General features: G+C 49.0%; 1 protein-coding gene across 2 annotated transcripts in view; it reads left to right on the top strand.

The window, feature by feature from the left end:
* UBR4 (ubiquitin protein ligase E3 component n-recognin 4) overlaps positions 1-15,061 on the top strand; it is a 157,591-nt gene that overhangs the window by 129,760 nt on the left and 12,770 nt on the right. For both annotated transcript variants that reach the window (XM_062190527.1, XM_062190526.1), the window contains exons 89-99: positions 1,767-1,964; positions 2,948-3,028; positions 6,116-6,203; positions 6,694-6,821; positions 7,609-7,716; positions 8,378-8,497; positions 8,934-9,124; positions 9,557-9,730; positions 10,108-10,207; positions 13,632-13,850; positions 14,659-14,772. In XM_062190527.1, the coding sequence (XP_062046511.1) occupies positions 1,767-1,964; positions 2,948-3,028; positions 6,116-6,203; positions 6,694-6,821; positions 7,609-7,716; positions 8,378-8,497; positions 8,934-9,124; positions 9,557-9,730; positions 10,108-10,207; positions 13,632-13,850; positions 14,659-14,772 (1,521 nt within the window). The remainder of the gene's footprint in view (positions 1-1,766; positions 1,965-2,947; positions 3,029-6,115; positions 6,204-6,693; positions 6,822-7,608; positions 7,717-8,377; positions 8,498-8,933; positions 9,125-9,556; positions 9,731-10,107; positions 10,208-13,631; positions 13,851-14,658; positions 14,773-15,061) is intronic.

Below are 15,061 nucleotides of genomic sequence, written 5' to 3'. Positions count from 1 at the left end.
TTTTTTTAAAGATTTATTTACTTATTTTAAGGATTTATTTTATTTATTTGAAAGACAGTGTTACAGAGAGATGTAGAGACAGAGAGAAGTCTTCCAACCCGCTGGTTCACTCCCTTAGATGGCCACAACGTCTGGAGCTGTGCCGATCTGAAGGCAGGAACCAGGAGCTTCTTCCAGGTCTCCCACACGGGTACAGGGGCCCAAGGACTTGGGCCATCTTCTACTGCTTTCCCAGGCCATAGCAGAGAGCTGGATCAGAAGAGGAGCAGCCAGACCTAGAACTGGCACCCATCTGGGATGCCAATGCTTCAGACCAGGGCTTTAACCCGCTGTGCCACAGCACCGGCCCCAAGATTTATTTATTTGAAAGAGTTACACAGAGAGATGAAAGCAGAGAGAGAGAGGTCTTGCATTCGTTGGTTCACTCCCTAATTGGCTGCAACAGCCAGAGCTGCGCCGATCCAGGAGCTTCTTCTAGGTCTGCCACTTGGGTGCAGGGGCCTAAGGACCTGGGCCATCTTCTACTGATTTCCCAGGCCATAGCAGAGAGCTAGACTGGAAGTGGGGTAGCCGGGACTCGAACCGGTGCCTATATGGGATGCCAGTGCTTCAGGCCAGGGCGTTAACCCGCTGCACCACAACACTAGCCCCTGAAACAGAGATCTTTCCTCTGCTGATTGACTCCCCAAATGACCATAACTGAAGCCAGGAGCCAGGAACTCTGTCCAGGTCTTCTACATGGATGGCAGGGACCCAAGTGCTTGGGCCATCATCTGCTGGTTTCCCAGGTGTATTAACAGGGAGCTGGATCAGGAGCTGAGCAGCCAGGAGTCAAATCAGCACTCTGATATGGGATGCTGGAGTTGCAAGTGGCTGTTTAACCCAGCACCATAACAGTTTTGAGCTAGAATTTAAAAACTTTCTCTTTTTTTTTCTTTTTTTTCATAAAAATTTTTTTATTTGTTTGAAAGGCAGAGTGAGAGAGAGAGAGAGAGAGAGAGAGGCAGGTCTATCTGCTGGTTTATTCCCCAAATGCCACATCGGCTAGAGCTGGGCAGATACAAACCCAGGAGCTTCATCTGGGTCTCCTATGTGGGTGCAGGGGCCCAAGCACTTGGGCCATCTCCTACTGCTTTCCCAGGTGCATTAGCAGGAAACTGGATCAGACGTGGAGCAGCCAGGACTCAGACCAATGCCTGTATGGGATGCTGGTGCCAAGGGTGGAGGCTTAACCTGCTGCGGCATGGTGCCAGCCCCTATAAAGACATTTTCATGCTCTTCCTTCTTTCTTACCCCTTTGTTTTGTGCACACCCGTAGCGTGTTTGTGTTTCCCCTGTCCTGAACTGTGTGGAAGCGTGGTATGATCAGAGACCCCTGCTACAGTTGAGGAAGGCTGCACTGATTGTGAGATCAGTTCACAATGAGATTGTTGAACGTTGTGTCCTACAGAGAAGCCCTCTGCATGAACCTCAGGGTCAGCAGTGACAAGTTGTCCAGCCCCTGTGTGGGTAGCTTCGCAGGAGGCAAGCCTGCCACTTCTCATCTGCTTATTTTGTTAGACTCTCCTCATCCTCCCGTGAGTTTCAGAGCAGATGCTTAGTGTTGCAGGCTTCAGGAATCGTGTCTGGATGTTTTGGAGTTGCCCCTGAGCTTCCTGTCCTTTGTGTCTTCATGTACGAGAGGCCGTCAGGTGTCCGTAGAGAAAGGTAGCCTGGTGTGACTGCATCTGCAGGCCCCTTGATGCGCCCTGCACTCTGTCCTGTAGGAGGAGAATGAAGTCACTGAGTTCTTTGTGACCCTGGAAAAGGACCCCCAGCAAGAAGACTTCTTACAGGGCAGGATGCCCGGGAACCCATACAGCAGCAACGAGCCAGGCATCGGGCCGCTCATGAGGGACATAAAGAACAAGATTTGCCAGGACTGCGACCTGGTGGCTCTCCTGGAGGACGACAGTGGGATGGAGGTAACACACCTGGAACCTTATTGCCCTTGATTAGAAGTAGGTTAAGGATTCGGACCCAGGTGCTTCCCTGAATAACCACTTGACGTTGGGCAAGTTCGGTTTTTTATTATTATTATTTTTTATTTTTGACAGGCAGAGTGGACAGTGAGAGAGAGAGACAGAGAAAGGTCTTCCTTTACTGTTGGTTCACCCTCCAATGGCCGCTGTGGCCGGCGCACCACGCTGATCCGAATCCAGGAGCCAGGTGCTTCTCCTGGTCTCCCATGGGGTGCAGGGCCCAGGGACTTGGGCCATCCTCCACTGCACTCCCAGGCCACAGCAGAGAGCTGGACAGGAAGAGGGGCAACCGGGACAGAATCCGACGCCCTGACCGGGACTAGAACCTGGTGTGCCGGCGCCGCAGGCAGAGGATTAGCCTATTGAGCCGCGGCGCCTGCCTGGGCAAGTTCTTGATTCCAGTTTCTCACCCATAGATTGGGGTTAATGATTCCACCTTCCCTGTGTTAAGGTTCACTACCTGTGAAGGGCTCTGCCTGGTGCTCGGCATGGAATAAGCAAGTGGTTAGTGCCTAGTGGAGATGGTGGTATATTTTTACTGTTGTTGTCACTGCTGACAGAGGCATCTCAGTGATTCCAAGTTAATTGAGCTCCCTGAATACTGGCATTATAAGCCTTTGCAAGTGTGTGGCCTGTGTCTGACACCTTCCAACAGAGAACCTTTAGGATTGGGCATTATTGTATACACGAGATGGACAAAGGACAGCAGAACGTCCTTAGCAGGGTTTCTAAGTGGGAGACCTTGGTTGTGTTACGGATTTTTTGCGACCCCTGAAACTGTGCACACATGTACATTTGTTTAGAGCAGGAGCATCTGTTGAGAGGTCCCTGAGCCCTGAACCACTGATATAAGGTGCCCTGTGATCTTGAGATGTATTTGCCTTGCAGTTGTTTGGGTTAACAGCCTTATCTGCTTCTCTGTTCAGCTTCTGGTGAACAATAAAATCATTAGTTTGGACCTTCCTGTGGCCGAGGTTTACAAGAAAGTCTGGTGTACCACAAATGAGGTAGGTGTACCTTACTTGCAAGTGTGCTTTTCCTTTTCTGACTTGGGCTGACTTGAACCAGGAGAAGCCATTGTGAATCATTTCTCATCCAGCTTGCTGCAGGACTTGGAGCTTCCCTTCTGCTGTGTGTGGGCAAGTGGAGGAGACCAGTGATCTTGTCATCCTCTGGAGGTTTCTGACTCGTGAGGGTGGAAGGGCCTCAGGAGAGCCTGAGCCTTTCCTGCTTGTGCACAGCCCAGAGCCTCCAGGCCAGCTGGCTCCTGAGGGCACACTGATGGGGAGGGCCTGATGCCTTGCACCTTTCTCTTTTCATTTGAATGCCTCTCAACTGAGGTTCATTCTCAACTTTTTATGGACTTGTTCACTTTTGAGAACATTTTCCCAATAGTTGGGTCAAAGGTCTCGTCTATGGTTTTGTTTTTTTTAAAGAATTATATTATTTATTTGAAAGAGTTATAGAGAGAGAGGTCTTCCATCCATTGGTTCACTCCCTAAATGACTCCAACGGCCGGAGCTGAGTTGATCCAAAGCCAGGAGCCAGGAGCTTCTTCCTGGTCTCCCACACGGGTGCAGAAGCCCAAGGACTTGGGCCGTTTTCTGTGCTTTCCCAGGCCATAGCAGAGAGCTGATGGAAAGTGGAGCAGCCGGGACTCGAACCAGTACCCATATGGGATGCTGGCACTGCAGGTGGCAGCTTCACCTGCTATGCCACAATGCCAGCCCCTCTGCCTTTTTTTTTTTGGTCTTTATTCCTTTTCTTTCTTCCTGTGACATTTCCATCCCCATTTGTCTTTTAAATGAATAAAATATAGAACTTAATTCCAGCAAGCTACTGTGCCAGTGAAACACAGCAGACTTTTTGTTTTTAGACTTATTTATTTGAAAGGCAGAGTTACAGAGAGGCAGAGAGAGATAGATCTTCTGTCTACTAATTCACTCCCCAAATGGCCACAGTGGCTGGAGCTGAGCCAATCTGAAACCAGAATTTTGGTGCTTCTTCTGGGTCTCCCACGCAGGTTCAGGGGTCCAATCACTTGGGCCATCTTCCACTGCTTTCCCAGGTACATTAGCAGGGAGTTGGATCAGAAGTGGAGCAACCAAGACTCAAACCAGCGTCCTTATGGGATACTGGCACTGCAGGTGGCAGCTTTACTCACTATGCCACAGTACCGGCCGGCCCTCTTCTTCTGAAACTAAATTGAACAGCATACTATTTGTACCTTTGACCTTTAATTAGTTATACATTTTGGCCTTGCTCATTTCTATTCTCCTACTTGTGCTGAAGTATCCTTGCAAATGTTGGTAGTGAACTCAAAGAATACAAATGGGCATCTCCCCTTTTGAACCGTAAGGCAAGTTACAAGTTGAGAATCCTGGCCGGTGCCACGGCTCAATAGGCTAATCCTCCGCCTTGCGGCACCGGCACACCGGGTTCTAGTCCCGGTCGGGGTGCCGGATTCTGTCCCAGTTGCCCCTCTTCCTGTCCAGCTCTCTGCTCTGACCCAGGAGTGCAGTGGAGGATGGCCCAGGTGCTTGGGAGCATGGGAGACCAGGAGAAGCACCTGGCTCCTGGCTTTGGATCAGTGTGGTGCGCCGGCCGCAGCACGCTGGCCGCAGCGGCCATTGGAGGGTGAACCAACGGTAAAGGAAGACCTTTCTCTCTGTCTCTCTCTCTCTCACTGCCCACTCTGCCTGTCAAAAATAAAAATAAATAAAAAATAAAATAAAATAAAAAAAACAAATTGAGAATCCTTCCTCCCTCACATTGGTGTGCACTGTCCACAGAGGAGTGCTCTTGCCAAGTCCAGAGTTTGTAGTGGCCTCAAAGACTTATTTGTTTATTTGAAAGGCAGAGTTACATGTAGAGAGGTTGATAGAGCTCTTCCATCTGCTGGTTCACTCCTCCAATGGTCACAACAGCTGGTGCTGGGCTGTGCTGAAGCCAGGAGCCGGAACTCCGTCTGGGTCTGCCACATGGGTAGCAGGGGCCCAAGCACTTGGGCCGTCTTCTGCTGCTTTCCCAGGCGCATTAGTAGGGAACTCGATCAGAAGTGGAGCCCCTGGGACTCGAACCTGTGCTCATGTGGGTTGCCAGCATCATAGGCAGCAGCTTCTCTTGCTGTGCCAGAATGCCAGCCCCCAGCCTGTCTCTTTAGCTACTCGCCACAGCCTGTTTTGTTTTCTGTCTATTGTTGGTGGTTGTTCTGTCTAAGGAGTTCCCATTGGGCTTCCAGGGCTGAAAACCCTTGTGGAACTGGCCTTTCTCTGCAGGTCCCACTTCTGAAGCTGAGTATGAACTTGAGTTAGGGTGGTAACTGCCTCCCACTGAGTGTCTTGTAGTGTGACTGAGCCTGTTTCTCATCTCCAGAGTGAGCATCACTTGTGATAGTGCTGTGCTCAGTGTCTGGCATACAGTGAACTCTCCTGATTTAGTTTAGTAGAAGTGCTATGATCTGATTTGAGGAAGCTTTGTTTCTATTTATTTCTATCAGGCTATGGATTTTAAATTGAAAAAATATGGATGAACTGCCTCCTTTTTTATGGCCATATGAAGACCTGAGATTCACCATATGCAAAGATTGATTTCTTTTCTTGCTTTTGATTTTTGAGTTTTGAATCAAAGCTCTTTGATATAAAGGAATTCACTTGTCCTGATTCTTTGGGTAGTGGGCTCTGTTGATTACGGAATATCTACTCCAGGGAGAACGCAGGTTTGGGTTTAGACCTGGGTTTAAGGTGGGTAGTTTTGAACAAGCTGTTTGACCTTACTTAAAAGGGAGTTATAAAATGCTTAATTAGCATAGGACCTAGCACGGAGTAGAACAATAAATAGTCATCGTAGTTATTACATGGTGTTTTGATGAGATTGAATGAGATCATGTTTGTGAAGTATTTCATACAATGTCTAGCCTGAAGTAGACACTGAATAAAATAACTTCCTTGCACCTCAGTAGGCTTCAGTGTGTTTGGATTCTGAGAGATTTTGTGGTTAAGCGGTTCTCCCACATTGCTGAAGCATTAAGCAAGAGTAGGTGTCGAGTGCTTTGCATTTTCTGGTCCTGTTGACAAGTAAGTTTCTGTGTTCAGGGGGAGCCCATGAGGATTGTTTATCGGATGCGGGGGCTGCTGGGTGATGCAACCGAGGAATTCATCGAGTCGCTGGACTCCACCACAGGTAATAGTGGTCCTTCCCCTAGACAGTGTGGCTAGGTGGATTTGAGATTTTGGACTCCTGAGTGGGTCACATCCCAGGACTTGAGTATTCTTAGCAAATACTCTGCAGTACCTCTGCATCAGAATTGTGGAAGGGAAAGCCATCAGCATCTGTGGCCTAATTCAGATACCTGTAGGAGTTGAGAAAAACTTGGCTTTTATAGGGGAAAAATGCAGTAAGCAACAGACTTGTTCAGATTTATTTTTAGATAGTTTTTTCTGCCATTGATGGTAGTAGTACATATTTTCACATTTGAGTAAGTAATTTTAATTGAAACCTTAAGCTCACAAGAGGGAGATGCTGTAGTTTACTATCCAATTCTGACCCTTTTATGAGCTGAGTCTTTATTGGAGATTAGAAAAAGGCTCTTGGCTGCCATCCTGGAAGGGGGCCATCTGTCTGGTTTCCACGTTCACCTGCCTCTCTTTCTGCTTGGCTTCCTTCTCTGCAGATGAAGAAGAAGATGAAGAAGAAGTGTATAAGATGGCTGGGGTGATGGCCCAATGTGGGGGCTTGGATTGCATGCTTACCAGACTGGCAGGGATCAGAGATTTCAAGCAGGGGCGTCACCTTCTAACAGTGAGTTGGGGTCAGCAAGGTGGGGGCCAGCCTTCCAGCATTGACAGAAGCCATCGTGCCACTTCACCCTAGAGGGCAGCATGGTGCTGTGGGCCCGGGCAGGCCAGTGAAGGACCTGGCAGTTCCCTCATCCTCCCACTCCTACAACCATTGTGATGGAGCTTTCTCTGATAGCTCTTCAGTCATCCCTGGGGCCGTGTCTGATTGTCTTTACCCAGATAACTGCACTTGTGTCAGTCATCGTTACTATTTTATTACTGCTTTTTAAATGGAATTTTGTAATGTAGCTCATTTCCCACATCATAGGATTGTGTTTGGGGGTTTATACAATTGTCTCATTAATAACGATTAGAGGCGTCCATAGGTACCTTTTCACCACTCGGGGTGCATGAAAACATGTATCATTGTGCCTGTGGTTTAAATGACTGACGCAGTTCTGAGCTCATGGAAGCCATGAGCTTTGGGATCATTCTGCCTGCCGTTGGTGCTGGGATTTCCCCAAGGCAACAGAACAGCACCTGTCCCATTAGGAACTGGGTCCTTGCTGTAGAGAGGAAGGAAGATGTACCCAGCCTGCAGGCACCATCCCTGGAAAACACTGCTATTCCCAAGCTTATATGAGAGCCCAGCCGTGGCCCCTGGAGGGTCACCACTCCTCCCTGTGCTCCTCATTTCAGAAAGTGCATGTGGTGATTGTGCCCAGCCCCTCTTGGCATTTCTTTCCTGCTCGTCCCTGCACCTATACCTGCAGATAGCCTCATGGGTTTTGACTGTCTTCTCTTGTCAGGTGCTGCTAAAATTGTTCAGTTATTGTGTGAAGGTTAAAGTCAACCGTCAGCAGCTGGTCAAACTGGAAATGAACACTTTGAACGTCATGCTGGGGACTCTAAACCTGGTAAAGAGTGTGGGCTGTGGGTGATGAGGAAGGGAGCCTTACATGTCCTGGTGGGGGAAGACATCTCAGTTCTGGGCTCAGATAAAGTGGCCTCAGAGCTTCATCTCAAGCCCTTCTGCTGTCTGGCTGTGAGGAGGCCAGGCTTGGGTCACTGAGCTGACGCTTCTCCTCCTGCTGGCTCACACTTGTGCAGTTGCCATGGCATCCAGAAGGTCCCCTGTCCCTCTGCTGAGTTCAGGTGAGAGATGAGAGAAGGCACTGCCTGCAGCGGTCCAGATTCTACGGTGCACACTAAGTCTCTGGGAATTAAGACCATGAAGGGCATCCTTGAGCAGATGAGTGGACGTAGGGTTGTTTTGTTTGTTTTAATGACACAGAGAGAAAGAAAGACCTTCTGTCTATTGGCTTACCCTCCAAACGCCCACAGTGGGAAGGGTTGGACCAGGCTGAAGCCAGCAGCCTGGAATTCTGTTCCGTATTCTCATGTGGTGCCATCCACTTTGCCTCCCAGGATGCATTAGCAGAAAGCTAGATTGGAGGCAGAGTAGCCCGGACTTAAATTAGTACTGTGACATGGCAGCTTAATCTGTGCCACGGTGCCAGTGTCGCCCCCTGTAGCTGAGTTTGGTTCTGAGAGTGACTGGCTCTCCCTCTCCTACAGGCCCTGGTAGCTGAGCAAGAAAGCAAGGACAGTGGGGGAGCAGCTGTGGCTGAGCAGGTGCTTAGCATCATGGAGATCATTTTGGATGAGTCCAACGCTGAGCCCCTGAGTGAAGACAAGGTGAGTGGGGTCCTCTCCCTGCATCTGCAGTCGTGGAAGCCTGCACTGTCTCGTTGCCAGCAGAAGACCTGCTCGCGTCTTGCCGAGTTCCACCAAGGGTGACTGGGTCTGCTCGTACCATTGAATCCCTGGCTGCAGCTCCCACTTGTGCTGACTTGGGTAGAGCTGTGAGCGCTGAGTGTCCAGGAGCCTCTCTTAGGCAAAGAGGAGATTGAATGGTTGAATGAATGAGACTGTAAACAGAACCACCCAGAAACTTAGACCCTAACTTGAGTAACACTGAATCCTGTTTCTTATTCCCTAGGAGGTACTGGGACACAGTTCTCCTTGGGCCACTTCTGGTGGCTCTAGATGGATGGGTTGACCTTTGTGGTCAGCTGTTGGCTGCAACCACAGTCCTGACCTCACTAAGGGCCTTCCCCTCTCTTTGTTGCAGGGAAACCTCCTCCTGACGGGTGACAAGGATCAACTTGTGATGCTCTTGGACCAGATCAACAGTACCTTTGTGCGCTCCAACCCCAGTGTGCTCCAGGGCCTGCTCCGCATTATCCCATACCTTTCCTTTGGAGAGGTGGAGAAAATGCAGATCCTGGTGGAGCGATTCAAACCATACTGCAACTTTGATAAGTATGTAGCTGGGGTTCCTACAGCTAGGTAGGAGTCTACACAAAAGTCCTCAGCTAGCCCTCTGGGACTAAGGACGAATCACCTGAATTTCTCATAGATTGTTGTGTGCCACATCTGGCTTTTAAGGGGCTCAGTCTAGTTGGGGAGTCAATAGTTAAAGTACGTTGTGTTCAAGTAGCAACTGGCCAGAAAGAGGTGTTGCTGTTGGTGAAATGGGAAGGGGTCTGACAAATTGGAGAGGGTGTGAAAATGCAAGAGACACTTGTTGAGTGGGGGTGGGGTGGGGATGCTAGGAGCCAGGTCCAAGGGTCTTAATGTTGTGTGAAGGGGTTTTGACTAGGTCTGTAGCTGGTTGAAGGTTGTTCACCAAGAGAGTGACCTGATGGGCTGTGTTCTGCCTGTCGCACCCTCAGACTTGCTCTTCCTGCCTAGGTACGATGAAGACCACAGCGGCGATGACAAAGTCTTCCTGGACTGCTTCTGTAAGATAGCAGCCGGCATCAAGAACAACAGCAACGGGCATCAGCTGAAGGATCTGATCCTGCAGAAGGGAATCACCCAGAATGCCCTTGACTACATGAAAAAGCACATCCCCAGTGCCAAGAAGTAGGAATCCCTGCCTCTGAAGGGCTGCTCCCCTCCCCTTTGCTTCCCCACAGCATCTTGGTGTATGCACGCTTCATGCCTGCTTCCTTCCCCTCCTTGAGGCCTCATGCTTGCTCTGAAGCTCTCAGAGTGACCACTCAGCCACTGCAGAGTCCTTAGGGGCTGTGGGGAAAGAGCTCATGTTTTGGTTTCTCTTCAGTTACTCACCTCGTGGGGACTTCACAGCGGAGCTGGGTGGTCTTTGTGATTCTTTATGACACTCTAGGAGTGTTGTGTTTGAACAAGCACTGCAACTTCAGGGAAGCCAGAACTAACAGCTGGTTTCTAGGTAGTCTTTGCTTCCTGGACCTGCTAACGGGCCTTCCTCTGCTCTGCAGTTTGGATGCTGACATCTGGAAAAAGTTTTTGTCTCGCCCAGCTCTGCCGTTTATCCTGAGGCTTCTCCGGGGGCTGGCCATCCAGCACCCTGCCACCCAGGTGAGTAGCTGATGTGCACGTGTACCTCACTCTGCAGACAGGACGAGCAGGGTGAGAGCCCTGCGCACCTCTCTTCTGTCTGCCTCTGACTGAACAAATACAGCCGCCTGATTCACTAGGGACATGACTTGCCCTAGGAATGAGACTGGAGTTGAAGGGCCTCGGGGGTCAGCTAGTTCACCTCTGTGCAGGGAGGAAGTTGTATTTCTGAATTTCTCATTCAGATCACTCTAAGGTGGGGCTTCACTGTCTCCTGGGTCCGCTGTGTGGCAGTTGAACTATAAGGGTGGTGACCAGACTGGGTTCTGGCCAGAGTCCCTGAGCCCTCTGACTACCCTCTCTCCCGCGTTCTGCTCGGCCTGAGGCAGCTGAGAGCTTCGTTCTGGGGGAGGTCTGCCTGTGTCACTCTGCAGCGCATTTCCTCGTCTCTTTCCCACTGCAGTGAACTGATGTCTGTTAGTCCACACAAACTGGCCCTGCAACAGGGGCGAGGGCCAGGTTCGTTTTTTTCTTTCAGTCACAGGTTTTGAGTTAATTGTGGGTTCACAGTTAGAGAAATCGTGGCTGGGAAGTAATTCAGAGGGCAGGCTGTGTGGTGCGGCTGCCTGAGCCACTGCTGGGGATGCCTGCATCCCATGTCTGAGTGCAGTTCAGCTTCTGCTTACTCGACTTCTGCTTCTGCATCCTGGGATACAGCGAAGGATGGCTCCAGTGCTCGGGCCACTGCTACCCGTGTGGGGTACCGGGTGAGTTCCCAGCTCCCAGCTTCAGCCTGGCCCAGACCCAACTGTTGTGGGCATTTGGGGAGTGAACCAGTGGATGGAAGATACAATCCGTGCCCCCCCCTTTCTCTTTTTCTTTCTCCCTATCAAGTAGATGAAAAAATAACTCTCTCTCTCTCTCTCTCTCTCTCTCTCTCTCTATATATATATATATATACATATACACACATACACTCCCTATCAAGTAGATGAAAAAATAATATATATATTATATAAATAATATATATAATATAAATATAAATAATATAAATAACATATAAATATAAATTTATATACTGTGTGTATATAATATATATTATATAATATATATATGTATATATATATATTATATATACACACACACACACAGAGAAAATGTGTGGATGATTTACCCAGTATCTTGCAAAACAGCGCACATCATGGCCAGAATGTTGATTTTGATCCAGTCGAGATACAGGACAGTTTCATCACAAGTACTTCCTGTTGTCCTTTCATAGCCACATCCACCTCACCCTGTGTACCGGTGATGAAAACATGACAGCCACTGACATGTTCTCCACTTCTCTCTTTTGTCATTTCAAGAATGTTACATACAGAGCTGCTTTTTTCACTCTGTAGTTTTCTGGACATTCATCTCGGTCAGCACATGCATCGATTCCTTATTCCTTTTTCCTGCAGAGTATGGGTTATCACAGTTGTTTAGCTATTCATTGATTATAGGATATTGGGATTGTTTCCAGCTTGGGGCTGTTCTTATAAAGTCATTATGAACATTGATGAGGTTTTGCATAAATATCAGTCTTCATTTTTCTGGGATAAATGGCCAGTGCAGTTTGCATCAGTGTTGTGAAATGTACTCAACTGACTTCTAGAGTGGTTGTATCATTTATAGTTGTTCACAGTCATTAGGTGAGGGATCTAGTTTTTCTACATCTTTGCCAGTAGTTGATGGCTCTTTTTCTTTTTTCTTAAGATCTTTTTATTTATTTGAAAGGCAGAATTGGGGGGCGGGGTGCGGGCGTTGCATAGAATGAGGTCTTCCATCTGCTGATTTACTCTTTCCAAATGGTTGCAATGGCCTGAGCTGGGCCAGGCTGAAGCTGGGAGCCAGGAGCTTCTGAGTCTCCCATGTGGGTGCGGAGGCCCAAGGACATGGACTGTCTTCCACTGATTTCCCAGGTGCATTAGCAGGGAGCTGGATCAGAAGTGGAGCAGCCAGGACTCAAACTGGTGCACATATGGGATGTGTGCTCTGCAGGTGGTGGCCTAACCTGCTATGCCACAGTGCTAAAGTGGCTCTTTTTAATTTATACCATTCTGGTAGACGTGCAGTGATGTCTCATATTGGGGTTAGCTTGTGTTTCTCATGTTGGTTAATGATGTTGAATGTCATTCTGTGCTTAATGTCTTCAGTGTTCAAATCTCACCCCTCTTCTCTTCTCTTCTCTCTTTTTTTTTTTTTTGAAGATGTATTATTTATTTGAAAGGCAGAGTTACAGAAAGGCAGAGAGAGAGAGAGAGAGAGGGAGAGATCTTCCATTTACTGGTTCACTCCCCAGATGGCCACAACAGCCAGAGCTGTGCCAATCCGAAGGCAAGAACCAGGAGCTTCTTCCAGGTCTTCCACATAGGTGCAGTGCGGGAGGCCAGGGACATGGTCCATCTTCTACTGCTTCCCCAGGCCTTGGCAGAGAGCTGGATCAGAAGTGGAGCAGTGGAGACTCAAACTAGCGCCTATGTGGGATGCCAGTACTACAGGCGGTAGATTTACCCACTATGCCACAGCGCCAGTCCCTCACCCATTTTCTAATAGGATGGTTTAACTTTGAGTATCCGGAATCCTTGGGGTTGGATACTTTTCCTGTTTATAGTTCCTTCATTGAATATTGGTCCCCTTCTCATTTAATAGTCTGTTCTGATAATCTATCCAGAAGTTTAGTGACTGGATTTCATGTATCTGGCACAAGTCTCTAATAGTCTAAACTATTAGACTATTAGACTCAATGGATATAGTCATAATTAGTACATCTTTGGGTAAATATTTTTCCTATGTTTCCATATCCTATTTTGCATGGGAGTAAATTAAGCAGCAGAGTTATAACTTGGCCAGAGACATGATGAGCTTAAAGTACAAGTCAGCTGATTTCCAGGCTTATTCTTAGTAAAGTGGATTATTTACTTTAGAAGGTTTTATCTAGTTAGATACTTGCTATTCACACCCTGACCATTCATTTTTCTTTGGACATGCATTTAGTCTAGAGGGAGCCAGAATGGAACAACAGTGTGAGAGGTAGAGTGTGGAAGGGGGTCAAAGGGAAGAGGAGCTCTTTTTTAAAGATTTATTTTATTTAAATGAGTTAGAAGTGTTCTGTCTGCTGGTTCACTTCCCAAGTGGCCATAATGGCTGGGGCTAAGCCAGGCTAAAGCTAGGAGCCAAGAGCCACATCCGGGTCTCCCATTTGGGTGGCAGAGGACTAAGCACTTGGGCCATCTCCCACTGCTTTTCTCAGGCCATTAGCAGGGACCTGAATCAGAAGTGGAGCAGCCGAGACACGAACTGGTGTCCATATGAGATGACTGTTCAGAATCAAAGGCTCTTACTGCACCTGTTGGTAGGGTTGTCTGTAATTGGAGGCATATATACCTCTCTGGTCTTCTCGCAGGTTCTGATTGGAACTGACTCCATCACAAACCTGCATAAACTGGAGCAGGTGTCCAGTGACGAGGGCATTGGGACCCTGGCAGAGAACCTGTTAGAGGCACTGCGGGAACACCCTGATGTAAACAAGAAGATCGACGCGGCCCGCAGAGAGACCCGGGCTGAGAAGAAGCGCATGGCCATGGCAATGCGGCAGAAGGCTCTGGGCACTCTGGGCATGACGGTAGGGCCCCACCTCAGTCCCTACTTGCTTGCCCTCCTAGTTAATGAGGAGGTGGCTGTGGCATGGCCATCTGTGCTTCAGGACAGAACTGGGGCCGAGGATGGGGAAGGTGAGGAGGCGGGAACTGGGTGTGCTGGGCACCCACAGAGGTGTGGCCGTTGTTGTTCTGCCTCCAGAGGAGACGAGTAAAGTGAGCGGAGCCCGTTCACAGTAATAGTGAAAATGGGCGTCACAGCCACAGTTCATTGAGGATTTGCTGTGTGCTTCAGGTTCTTCCTTTAAGCGTTTGTTTCAATGGTTCTGTGAAGTTGACATTATAGCCATTTTCCAGAGGAAACTGAGATGGAGAGGTGAATTCAGTAGACCTGAGCCTGTAACTAAAACGCAGTTGAAAGGATTTTGGACCTGGGTCTGTTGGACACAAGGACTCTGCCCTTTTCAGGGTCCCACCTGGGAGGAAGCAGCAATCCCAGGAGAGCATTCTCGCAGCCAGTGGAGTTGTCAGCAGCTTAACACGTGGGAAATGGATCTTGGAATGGCCCTTGGCAGCTGAGACTCGGTGCTGCTGGCGCAAAAAGGGGCTTTTTTTTTTTTTGCAAATGGCAGCCTTCCAGGGTTCCCACTGGGTGGTTTCCTGTGCTTCAGCGGCTCCTGTCGGAAGGAGAGAACAGAGGAGTCTGGGCTCTCCTCGTGCTGCAGCGGTCCTTGCAGTCTGTGTGGAAGGGCACACTGCTCCATGCGTCTCCTGGCTAGGGTAGGAGGGCGTGTGGAAATGCTCTTCTGACCCAGCTCCTGGGTCCCTCTGCAGACGAACGAGAAGGGCCAGGTCGTGACCAAGACGGCACTCCTGAAGCAGATGGAAGAGCTGATCGAGGAGCCGGGCCTCACGTGCTGCATCTGCAGGGAGGGCTACAAGTTCCAGGTACAGCTGCTGGGCTCTGCCTGGGCCTGAGGACACACAGCCTTGCCCCTTTTCCAGGTGGCCTCTCTCTCCTGCAGAGCAGCTTGTGCTTGATAGGCCAGGGTCAAGGCTGGTATCTTGGGAGCTGACTGGAGGACCACTGATGGGAACATTGGTCTTCCTCCTGCTTCTCGCTCACAAATAGCCCCCTTTAGATTCTCTTTGTAGACAAGGCCTCAGGCCCAGAGCTTGATATAAACTAGATAATTTTATCTTTAAACCCATGTAAAATGCCCGAGCTTCTGGTTAA

This window comes from Lepus europaeus, chromosome 5, assembly GCF_033115175.1.
Source record: "Lepus europaeus isolate LE1 chromosome 5, mLepTim1.pri, whole genome shotgun sequence".
In the NCBI taxonomy this organism is placed as follows: Eukaryota; Metazoa; Chordata; class Mammalia; order Lagomorpha; family Leporidae; genus Lepus; species Lepus europaeus.
Note: the sequence above shows the minus strand (reverse complement) of the source record. Positions and strands in the feature narration are given on the sequence as shown.